The sequence below is a fragment of the Pelodiscus sinensis genome, chromosome 6, assembly GCF_052426305.1.
Source record: "Pelodiscus sinensis isolate ZL-2025 chromosome 6, ASM5242630v1, whole genome shotgun sequence".
In the NCBI taxonomy this organism is placed as follows: Eukaryota; Metazoa; Chordata; order Testudines; family Trionychidae; genus Pelodiscus; species Pelodiscus sinensis.
In genome coordinates this window covers 98,316,792-98,328,944 of record NC_143057.1, presented here as the reverse complement: position 1 = coordinate 98,328,944, position 12,153 = coordinate 98,316,792, and the positions used below count along the sequence as shown (strand labels likewise).

Sequence of the window (12,153 nt, the reverse complement as noted above, 5' to 3'; positions counted from 1 at the left end):
TACATTGTACATATTTTTACTTAATTTATAAATATTCACAGATTTAGGTTAAATGGTGATTTCATTTAAATATCACAACTCACTCTCTCGTATAGCAACACACATTTTATGAACATAGTGCTGCATAAGGGTGAAATCTTAATATAGCTTAAAAGTGCCTCATAGGGCTGTCTTGGCAGTTTACCACACCCAAGAGTCACTTTATAAGGTGTGACATTATCTGATTATGATATGACCTGATAGATCGCTATTGTACCCACAGTGATATGTTTGCAACAAATCTTGTACAGAGTGTGCCAAGTGAGGAGTCTATGAAAAGCTTACAGTTTGCTCGTTATGATTATACCATTCATATGCATGTATCATGTTTGTACTTGAAGTTATGAGTATAATTAGGAGGATTTACTGCCGGGGTGTCTGGACAGGTCTCTGGCTCTGTGATGATAACCAGAACGCTGCTTCTATTTGTGCTATATGATGTGGGCTCAATGACCACCGCAGACCCCATGAGAGCCCCCCCCCCCCAAAGACCACAAATCAGATAGGATCAAAGGAGCCTGGACAGGTTTATTGTTAAGCAAAGTACAGTAATAGTTGTCAGTAGACTCTGCCAAATCGCTACACTCATGTACTTACAACAATGGCCTCAGCTCAACCAGTGGGAAACTCCCACCACCCCCCAGCTGAACAAAGACTGTCCCCCCAAAGGCACCACTTTATATGGAGACACAAACAACTTACACATCACTGCTGACATATCAGGTTGCCACCCTCTGATGTTGTCAGGTTGCCACCCTCTGACACTACTTAGATACCACCCATCACCCTGTACCTCATGGTTTGATTAGATAATCTCTATCCACCATGCTTTCATTTTAGACCCTTTCTTGAACCTGGGTCAGTATCTGTGAGGAGTGGGTATCAAGGTCTTTTTTTAATGAGCTGGTGGTACCATGCGCTTTCAACTTATGACCAGTACCAATTACTGTGCTGCACCTGGGCCTATTACCAATTCGTGTTTTGCACTCTCAGCCCTGTTCATGACAAGTTCTGTGAGCAGGGGCCTGCCTCTTACTCACAACTTAGCTTTGCTTTATGTTAGCCATGTTTTGTCTATTGTTAGCTAAGCCTCAAGCCTCAGGCCTGTGCTACGTGGGCTTTTGTTTTAGGCCTTCATCTTACTACATTGAGCATTGGCTATATACTTGCATTTCAAATGTTTGCTTCTGGAAGATGCTAATAGGAGACTTGGCGAGACTGTTGTGAAAAGACTATTCAAGGTGAATAAAAGTCCTTGACTGACCATGGGCCTTGCATGGGGTCAATTCACATCTAATGAGCTTTCCTGTGAATGTTCACAGTAGCATGGGAGCAATGGCTTCTACCTTCAAAGTACTGAGTCTTGCATGGACAGATAGGTGACTTGCTCATGTGATTCCAAACACCATCTTGTTGATGTGCTTTTCCACAGCAAGAACAATGGGATTTATTCCACATGGCAGAAGATATAAAAGGCCCTGGAAATCCTTCCTTTTGTCTTTAATCCTGCTTTTTACCACTTACAAACTGAAGCTCTAAGGAAAGGACCAAATGACCCATCCAAGATGCAAATATTCTCAATATGACTTAAGCCAGCAGTTTATTTCCTCTCTGCTACAAGCCTGAAACAATAACTTTGCAGTTGATGTATGTATTTGATTCCTTTCACAAGTGCAGTTCTTTCTTTCTTTCTTTCTTTCTTTCTTTCTTTCTTTCTTTCTTTCTTTCTTTCTTTCTTTCTTTCTTTCTTTCTTCAAATAAACCTTTAGATTTTAGATACTAAAGGATTGACCGTCAGTGTGATTTTGGGGTAAGATCTGGTTAATAGGAGTATTGTGAAAAAACATGAGAAGTAATTCTTCTGCTCTACTCTGCACTAATTAGGCCTCAGTTGAAGTATTGTGTACAGTTTTGGGCACCACATTTTAAGACAGATGTGGAGAAATTGGAGAGAGTCCAGAGAAGAGCAACACAAATGATTAAAGGTCTAGAAAGCATGACCTATGAGGGAAGATTGAAAGAACTGGGGTTTGTTTAGTTTGGAAAACAGAAGACGGGGAGGAGGGCATGATAGCAGTTTTCAAGTACCTAAAAGGGTGCTACAAGGAGGTGGGGAAAAAATTGTTCTCCTTGACCTCTGATGATAGGACAAGAAGCAATGGGCTTGAACTTCAGCAAGGGAGGTTTAGGTTGGACATTAGGAAAAACTTTCTGTCAGGGTGGTTAAACACTGGAATAAGTTGCCTAAGGAAGTTGTGGAATCTCCATCAAGAACAGATTAGATAGACATCTATCAGGGATTATCTGGATGGTGCTTGGTCCTGCTCTGAGGGCAAGGGACTGGGCTTGGTGGCCACTCACGGTTCCTTCCAGTTCTAGTATTCTATGATTCCAGGCAGATTTAAATTCACAGTTCCACTACTAGATGTTCCAGATGAATAAAAGGGCAATTTTAAAGGAAAAAAACAGAAAAGTCCACATTGATGCTAATGCAAAAAGTTTGATTGAATGTGAGAAAAGACCCATTAATGGCTACAAACATTCATGCAAGAAAAAAAATAGTCCTGCTTGATGCTATTGATGCTCCATCTGAAAAGGAAACTGCCAAATACAGTGTCCAAATTTCTGAAGATACCTCCTGAGAATAAACAGGAAAAGTTGAACAAGATAGTCTTTTGCTCAAACAAAAATAAAATGAAAAATATGAAGCTACTTCCTGGATGTATGGCAACTTTACCAAGGAGCCTGCCCACTCAGATCAGATGAAGCATTGCTCACAGGAAACTGTACTTAGTATACTGCCTTTAGGCACACCTTCATGCTATATAATTATAGCGTTCCCTCAATGTGCATGGCCATATGCAACAAGAGACTGATATTGTAACCTTAACTGGGAAGTTCCTGACTTCCTGCCTTTAAAACCTCACCTAAGCAATGCTGGGCAGGGATCAATTCTGTTGACTTTATTGTCTTATGTACCATAGAAATGGAAAATTCTTCTATGATGTATTGATTACAGTGTTAAGGGTTTGGGCCACAAGCTAAACACTCAATTTTGAATAGGTAGCTCCAATTTAAATATATCCATTCAACCTTTGAAATTGCTATTTGCACTTATCTTTACCAAAAATAATTCTACTGGATGACCACAGGTTGTGTGTCTTTTTTTTAAAGCTGCCTGTTTTGTCAGAACAGGTCTTCCAATAAGAAAGATGTATTTCTTCTACTGTTAATAAACATAAGATTATTTTTGCACAAACCAAAGTAAAGGAACATGACTGATGCAAAACAATGTTTACTTGAAATTTTAAAAAGCCATTGTAGTTTTATGTACATAATCATTTAGTGCTCACAGTAGGTGTAAAAACATATTTAAAATTGTGTACACGTCAGAGTCTAAAATGTGATCTTGTAAACTTCTTGGATTTAAAACTCCAGTAGTAATAAAGTATAGAATGCTGTATGCTTAATATACTTCAAACAGTGTGTGCATTTCCAAAGTTGCTATTATGCATAATCACTATGTTATAATTTTGCATTCAAATTTCAGTGACCGAAACTAGGCAATAAATTTCTTTCAAAGATACCTCAGCAACAGCAATATTTCCAATAATAAATAATTATGTCATTGAAGGAACACTAACAAAGTCACATTTCCATCTGAAAAAATGTTCTACTTGCTCTAGTTACAATACCTACGATCGCTATAATGGAAAGGAGTTGCTGAGGCAAATGTCTTTTTATATTCAGTTTGTTTGGGGTGTGTATTTGACTGTGTATATAGTCAGATTTCCTCTGTACTTAGTTGCTGAATAGATCCTCGTAAAGATCAGTAAAGGAGCAGAGAACATCTTTTTCACATTTGAATTACGTTTTTTAAAGTTTCAAGGCGCATACAGTTTACAGAGGTATTTTTAAATCCAGATTGAGAGTGTCCCTATAATTTATCCAGAGTATCTCTCTGCACTTGCTCAAAAGTGTGTGTGGGGCAGGGGGGAGAGGGATGATAAGAATGACCATACTGAGTCAGACCAAAGGTCCGCTGACAGTGACCAGTACCAGATGCCCCAGAGGGAGGAATCACAATAGGTAATCCTCACGTGATCCCTCCCCTGTCACCCACCTCCAGAGAAACAGAGGTTAAGGACACCATTCTTACCCATCCTGGCTAATAGCCATCGATGGACCTAACCTCCATTAATCTAACTCTTATTTGAACAAAGTTAAAGTTCTAGCTTTCACCGCATCCTCTGGCAAGGAGTTCCAGAGGCTGACTGTGAACTGAGTGAAGAAAAACTTCCTTTTATTTATTTTAAACAACAATGGCTTAAAAGAAAAAAAACACTCCACAACTTTCTTCCGGCTGAGGACATTGGGAGATTCCCAAATCTGCACTGTCCTTTGTGGGTGATGAATCTGAGGAACTGTCCCAGATTGAAGTGTCATTAGAGGAGGTTTTGGAACAAATAGAAAAACTTAATGTTAACAAATCTCCGGGACTGGATGGCATTCATCCAAGAGTTCTAAAAGAACTCAAATGGGAAATTGCTGAACTATTATCTGTGGTTTGTAACCTATCCTTTAAATCGGCATCCGTACCTCATGACTGGAAGGTAGCCAACATGACACCAATATTTAAAAAGGGCTTTAGAGGTGATCCTGGCAATTACAGACCGTTAAGTCTAACTTCAGTACTGGGCAAATTAGCCGAAACAATAGTAAAGAATAAAATTGTGAGGCATGTAGAAGAACATAATTTGTTGGACAAAAGTCAACATGGTTTCTGTAAAGGGAAATCATGTCTTACTAATCTATTAGAGTTCTTTGAAGGGGTTAACAAACATGCAGACAAGGGGGATCCAGTAAATATAGTATACTTAGATTTTCAGAAAGCCTTTGACAAGGTCCCTCACCAAAGGCTCTTGTGTAAATTACATGGCCATGGGATAAGAGGGAAGGTCCGTTCTTGGATTAAGAACTGGTTAAAAGACAGGAAACAAAGGGTAGGAATAAATGGTAAATTTTCAGATTGGAGAGAGGTAACTAGTGGTGTCCCCCAAGGGTCAGTCCTGGGACCAATCCTTTTCAACTTATTCATAAATGATCTGGAGAAAGGGGTAAGCAGTGAAGTGGTAAAGTTTGCTGATGATACCAAACTGTTAGGATAGTCAAGACAGAAGCAGACTGTGAGGGACTCCAAAAAGATCTCACCAAACTGAGTGATTGGGCAACAAAATGGCAAATGAAATTTAATGTGCATAAGTGTAAAGTAATGCACATCGGGAAAAATAACCCCAACTATGCCTACAGTATGATGGGGGCTAATTTGGCTATGACAAATCAGGAAAGAGATCTTGGAGTTATCGTGGATAGTTCTCTGTAAACTTCCACACAGTGTGCAGTGGCAGTCAAAAAAGCAAATAGGATGCTAGGAATTATTAAGAAAGGGATAGAAAATAAGACACAGAATATCTTACTGCCCCTGTATAAAACTATGGTACGCCATATATTGAATACTGTGTACAGATGTGGTCTCCTCACCTCAAAAAAGATATGTTGGCCTTGGAAAGGATTCAGAAAAGGGCAACTAAAATGATTAGGGGTTTGGAATGGGTCCCATATGAAGAGAGGTTAAAGTGACTGGAACTTTTCAGTTTAGAAAAGAGGAGACTGAGGGGGATATGATAGAGGTATATAAAATCATGAGTGGTGTAGAGAGGGCGGATAAAGAAAAGTTATTTATTAGTTCCCTAAATAGAAGAACTAGAGGACACCAAATGAAATTAATGGGGAGCAGGTTTAAAACTAATAAGCGAAAGTTCTTCTTCACACAGCGTGTAGTCAACCTGTGGAACTCCTTGCCAGAGGAGGCTGTGAAGGCTAGGACTATAATAGAGTTTAAAGAGAAGCTAGATAATTTCATGGAGGTTAGGTCCATAAAAGGCTATTAGCCAGGGGATAGAAGTGGTGTTCCTGGCCTCTGTTTGTCAGAGGCTGGAGAGGGATGGCAGGAGACAAATCACTGATCATTGTCTTCAGTCCACCCTCTCTGGGGCACCTGGTGTTGGCCACTGTCGGCAGACAGGCTACTGGGCTAGATGGACCTTTGGTCTGACCCAGTATGGCCGTTCTTATGTTCTTATGTTCTGGTAAATGCAACTTTTTCTTTAAAAAAATCGCTTCCAGTCTCTGCAACAGACAACTGTCCCATATAAATGGAAATCACCTTGGAGGACTAGGTAGGTGGAACAAGGCTAATTTCAAGTGCAGGCAGTGCAAAGTTTGCATTGGAGACCTTGGCCAGTGTAGTTAGCTGATCGTTTCCTGGCTCAGCTGGGAACCCATCTAAACTTGTAGCCCCCGGCGGCTGTCCTGATAGTGAAAGCGTTTCCTTGGGGGAACGCCAGTGTCCGGATTGTGCCGTGGTCTGTGATGGAGGTCCGGAAAGACACTCCTTCCTCCAGCTCGCTGTTACTCAGATCCACCGACCTGCGGCTGCTGCAAGTCTGCAGCCCGATGAACTCTCCGTGCATGTTGCCGGCCTTGCTGCCCCGGGCTCCTGCGGGCTCCGCCTGCAGCCTGGGGCGCTTCGCCTCTCTGCTCTCGCCAATGGTCTGCAGAGCAGCGAGACAGGTGTCAGATAGTTCCCGCAGGATCCCATCCACAGCTGCGCAGTCCTCCTGCCTGGCCGCGGAGAGCTGCTCCAGGCTCCGCTTAGCCCAGCTCCTGGGGAGCAGAGCGTCGGCCCCCTCCTTGGACTGATGGATCATCAATTTCTGTAGGTGAAATAAAATGCAACTGGCTGCCTTAAACCGAGCGCCGTGGCTCCCACTGTGGGCACCGAGTGGCCGGGGGAGTTGCAATACACCAGTCTGCCTGCTGCGGGGGAGTTTAGCTTTTTGGCCCACGGGCGCCCCCTGGGGGTCTGACAGCTGCAAGCCTCGCGTGGTGAAAGGAATCGCTCTTCGGCCTTGCATCCGTTCATCGCGCCCGCCCCTGTCTGCCCCAGTCCCCGGGGGTGGTGAGTAACGCTTTGGAAAATAAAGGTGGAGGAAATCGGAGCACTTACATCGAGCACACAGGCCAGCTGCTTCGCCTGGCTGGCTAGCTCCTTCAACTGCACGTTTCTTTCCTTCAGGGACGTGATCTCCTCCTGCTTTTGGGTTAATTTCACGTGCAGCTGTTGAATGACAAGTGTCAGTTTGAAATCAAACCTTTCCTCTCCCATGGAATTAGCCCCTTTACCTTTGTAAACCGTACTGATGATAAGTAACCAGACGACTTAGCCGAACAAAACTAGCAAGTGGTGCCCGGTGTGTGTGCCACTTAGCTCTCCAGCTAGGATCAGTGAGTTTGGACGGAATATACAACGAAGAAAACTTCCTCTGATTAATCGCCGAATACCTGATCAGGAGGAGTTTTGGGGCATTCATTCTACTTTCCATCCTACCTGATTGTTTTCCACCAGTGCATCTCCTAGCGCTTTCTGGTTTTGGTCGGCCACATCTTTCCAGTACTGTTCCGCAGAGTTTGGCAAGTTCATCTGCGGAAGAGGGTCGTTCTCTGACCGTGGAATGCAAGGGCTAAAGGCTGATGCGTCGCCGAGCGGGAAAGTGAAATCCGCGGCGTTCAGGGGAGGAGGCATTAAGGAAGATGGGTCTATAGAGGAAATCACAGGAGTGAGAGGTCGTATCACTACGCGTTCGCCAAGTTCTTGGTGCTGCTGCAGAGAATTAGAAATATCTCAGCGGGGGGTAATTCAATATTGTAAAACTGGACGCACTACTAAAGTAGTCAGCGTTGGGATACACCAAACACACACATTTCGTTTGCATCTCCTTGGGAGTTTTGTCAGTGCAATTTTTTTCTCAATGAATGCCGGATTGGTGCGTTCAGTTTTGTAATGTCTAGTGAGTAAACTGATAGCAAATTAAACTGGTACTCAACAAGATGGAAGCCTGTCAGGGGACCAATTGCAATGAATGAAGGTAAGCGACCAAAGGCAACCGGTGCTCTGTGTAAATAAAAGTGTTAATAATCAACAAGAAAAGTACTTGCCACATATAAAACTATCGACAGCATCTCTGAACTCCTGGAAGTCGAACTCGGGTTCAGTTTGCAAGCAGGGGCTCTGAAATACGTAAAGGAAACATGCGAGTTAATCCGTGCGTTCAGGTTCGTCCATCAGACCTGCCCCCACAGTACACACACACGCACACGGGGAAAGACACGCACACATACCTGGAACTCTAGTCCCCAAGCTGGGCACTGGAAAGGGCAAGTTTGTACTGCCATGGTCAATGGAATAGCGGATGAGAGGCAATTAGCGTCTCCCCCGGTAGAAAGGTAAATGGGGCAGGTGACCTAGTAACTAAGGACAAGAGCGATCTCTGATCCGTTAACCACCTGATAGGCTTTGGATAGACCTTCGGATACGGCCAACCCCGCTGACAGAAGTTGTGCTGCAGCCTGCCAGCCCCGGCGTCCCCATATAGGGCGCTCACTCCATTCTCATTGGATAGCAACATGAGCCAACCATAGTAGTCCAGCCTGGGCATTCCTCCAGAGTCGGTAAAAATTAACCTGAGCACTTGTGCGACAACAGCATTTCACCTCCAGGTCCCAGACACGGAGCGCCTGGGCAGGTGACTGTTCACACCCAGACACTTGCCTTCCTACGGATCGCTTTACTCGTTTCCCCCTCCCTCCTTCCCGCCGCCCCGATGGGCAGAAGAAAACACACTTTCTTGTGTAACTGATATCGCGCTCTGCCTGTGGACAGAAGCGCAGTGTGATCAGAGAACATGCTGGCAAATAGAAGCCCTTGAATACATGATTGGCTCGTGCGCGGTAGCACGCAGGCATTGACTACGTCGCGGAGAAAAGAAAATGTGTGCCAAAAAAGCGCTCCGCGCATGGTGTATGGAGAGTTTCCCTACAGAATATGGGGGAGAGGATTTTGTGCAGTCTGGTTACACGTTAGCACCTTATTTAAAAAATTGTTCTTCCTACGTTCTCTCCTTTCTGCCTTTCTCTTCCAGGACACACACATAAAGCTCCAGACACAACAAAAGCCGCCTGTGCTCTCTGGCTTCCTCCCTCCAGGTTCAGTTGTTACTGTAGGGACACAGCTCGCTGTATATGTGACTTCCATATATACAATTCCACTTTCTACCTTTATATATTAATCTTCTAAACATGCAACTAAAGTCCTAGCTAAAAGAGAGCAACCAGGGCATGCCACTCTGCCCTTATTATCAGATTCTGGATCCCGAAAAAGGTTTTCTTCCTAATCTTTCAAGGCCTGAATGGGGTTGGGCCTAGCTATCCTTCAAACCATCTGGTTTTCCATTTCCCACCAACTGTGGTCAACTGGATGCTGCTATTAATGAAGCTCAGAGCCTAGCTTTATTGGTCTGCATATCAAAGTCATTGGATGTATCAGAAATACACTGAGAGATTATATATATATATAAAACCTAAGGACAAGACTTGGTAGGAGACCCTCTTTAGAAATGCAGACCAGGATGAAAGCAATGTGTGTCACTTTTAAGTAGTTATACAAGCCCTGCCCAGCAATGATGGCTGCAAAATAGCTCTTTTCACCAAAAGACACAATAAAGAATAACCCCACTCAAGAAAGATGGAGATATAGATATGGGGTGGAGCAGAAATTGTGCTCATTTTATAGATAGGGGAACTGAAGCTCAACAAGGTGAGAGACCTGCACAGAGATGTCTGTGTTCTGTACTCTAACTACAGCAGCACCCACCCTCTCAGTGAGCAGCCACTGCAACCATCCCCACTTTTCTGTACATGTGTACCAGAAAGTTATCTTCTTCTTATCTCTTTTACTTTTGGAGTGAAATCCAGTAATTTTTATCTTCATTTCAACCCTCCAAAATGGAGTATTTTTGACAAGTCAAGGGGCTCTGTAATCCTTCTCATCTTGAAAATAGAAGAGAGCATGCTGCAAAACGTTTCAAGTGGTGTAGCTAATTCAGAGAGCTTTGAAACCGTACTGTGGGGGGCTTCATTCATTTTATTAGTACCTACTATATACAGCACTGGACTGGGGCTCAGGAGATCTGAGTTCTATTCCTTGCTTTGCTTCTCGTCTGCTGGGACTGGATGACCTTGGGCAAATCACATTCCTGCCTGTGCCTCAGTTCCCCATCTGTAAAATTGGGATATCGATTCTGCTTTGTAGAGCACTTTGAGCTCTGCTGATTAAAAGTCCTCTACGGTAATATTATTACGGTAGTAGCAGGGGTTATAACCAAATCCCCGTTGAGCTAGGAGTGGTACGATCACTGCAAGAGACACACCCTGCCCCCAGGTGGACAATCGTGATGAAAGAGATGGTGGAATACACTAGTAGGGCTGAATGGCTTGGCATGAACTATCCTCTTTCTGCAGCAGGGGACCAACGACTCTGGATGCTTTGGTAAGATGGCCACGTGTTTATCCTTCATGGACTGCCCCAAAAGTCAGCTGCCAAAGGGAAAGTATTTGTGTACACAGACTCGGGCACAGCTTGCACTGGTATCTACCAGATCGCAAGGGCGGCTTGATCTTCTCTTAGCGTGGGTTCACAAATCCCACCCCTCACGTATGTCTGACCGGATGGGGGCAGTCAGTAGCCGACCGCCTTAGCTACCTGCCCATTCGCTGGAAGGCTGGTTAACCGCAGCTTGCCTAAGGAGAGAGAGGAAGGAGGCAAGAGACGCGTCTCGAGCGAGCGTGGAAATGCCTCCTCTCCCACGAAGTTGAGGAACAAGAGCGTCTGAGGGGGAGACTCGGAGGCAGGGGTCTGGAGATACCAGGGGGTGCCATTGGGCGACGGAGGGCTCAATTACCTGCTGAGCAGCTGCAGCACTGGGCGGCTCCTGCTGAAAGACCGAGGTGCAGGCTGCTAACTCTTGCCAGTCGATGGTTGCAAGCGCTAGGGAAGAGAACAAAGCTGGGGGTTGCCAGGGCTCGCTGGAGGCCAGCGCAGCCCCGTGGACACTTTCCGGTCTCGCCCTGCGCCTTGCAGGCTGGGCACAAGCCCGGGGCGGGGAAGGGGGTCCGAGCACTTCCCATGCCCATTTCATGCGACTCACCCAGCTCCAGCGCGTCGGGAGGCTGGTCGCGGTGCACTACCCCGGGAGTGGCGCTGGCCAAGCTCTTCCGCGGCACTGGCTACTGGGGAAACGGCGAGAGGTGGGCAAAAGGCGCAAGCGGAACTAGCTCCCCACCCGCCCCGGCCAGAGGAACTGGGGTGCTGGGGATGCTGCCGCACCCCCTGGCTGGACGCGGTTTCCATTATCGCCAAGCTGCACGATCCTGTCCCGCGGCTACCAGCACCCCCGCTGCACAAACTGTCCCTGCCGGAGGCTGCCAGTCGCTTGTGGAGGGACAGCGGGGGCGGGGGAGCTGCACTTGGCAGCGCCAACTTCCCCACCCGCACCCCTGGCGCGCCCGTCTCCCACGCACCTTCCTTTCTGCCCTGGCTGGCTTCTTGCCCAGCCGGCTGCCCAGATCTCGCACCCGGTTGGGGCAGATGCTGTCAAAGGCTTTCCTGCCGCTGCGGCTCTGCATGGCGCTCTCTGGACCCGGGGCTCGGGCGCTGCTCTGGCTTCGAGAACCCAGCGGCTCGCCCTGTCCGCGGCTCTCTGCGCCCGGATCTTCTCAGGCACGGCCGGCCCGGGGCTGCACATGGCTGTTACGGGGCTGGTTTTGACACCGTTGGAGGGGCCCCGAGCGGTCTCCAGGGCAGCGTGTCCAGGGGGAGCGGAGGCGGGGCGGGGCTGGCTGCGGAGTGAGCGCCAGAGGTGGCGCCTTCGACTTGGCACAATCTGCGCCCTGCAGAGGCGCTAAAAGCCAGCCTGGCAACAGGGCAACGCCTGGGGCCGCAGCAGCTGCAGCTTTGCGCCCTCGCAGCGCGCATTGGCGCCGCCACAGGGCCGGGCCGGCCTTCCACACAGCCCCGATCTCAGTCTGTTTGCCGGGTCTCCGGCTCCAGCGTGCCGGAGATCCGACGGGGCGCATAGCCCCGGCGGTAGCAAGGAGCTGGGGGGTCACAGGCCCGGGGCTTAAACAGCAAGGCGATGGAGGAGCTCACGTGGGCCA

The 12,153-nt window shown here is 46.7% G+C and overlaps 1 protein-coding gene across 1 annotated transcript; it reads right to left on the bottom strand.

Moving 5' to 3' along the window:
- Window positions 1–604: 604 nt before the first annotated feature.
- On the bottom strand, window positions 605–11,738 carry MCIDAS (multiciliate differentiation and DNA synthesis associated cell cycle protein). Its single transcript, XM_089779392.1, has 6 exons — window positions 11,518–11,738; window positions 11,145–11,223; window positions 10,899–10,984; window positions 7,490–8,170; window positions 7,109–7,219; window positions 605–6,815 (listed from the first exon to the last, which is right to left on the bottom strand). The coding sequence occupies exons 4-6, from the start codon at window positions 7,682–7,684 to the stop codon at window positions 6,369–6,371; spliced, it is 753 nt and encodes a 250-aa protein (XP_089635518.1). The 5' UTR covers window positions 7,685–8,170; window positions 10,899–10,984; window positions 11,145–11,223; window positions 11,518–11,738; the 3' UTR covers window positions 605–6,368.
- Between the last annotated feature and the right edge of the window lie 415 nt (window positions 11,739–12,153).

Coding starts and splice junctions, on each gene's coding strand:
- MCIDAS (XM_089779392.1), bottom strand. CDS start 7,684: ATGCCTCCTCCCCTGAACGCCGCGGATTTCACTTTCCCGCTCGGCGAC. Junction 7,220..7,489: donor CACTGGTGGAAAACAATCAG/GTAGGATGGAAA, acceptor GTCATTCAACAG/CTGCACGTGAAATTAACCCA. Junction 6,816..7,108: donor AGCTGGCCTGTGTGCTCGAT/GTAAGTGCTCCG, acceptor TTTCACCTACAG/AAATTGATGATCCATCAGTC.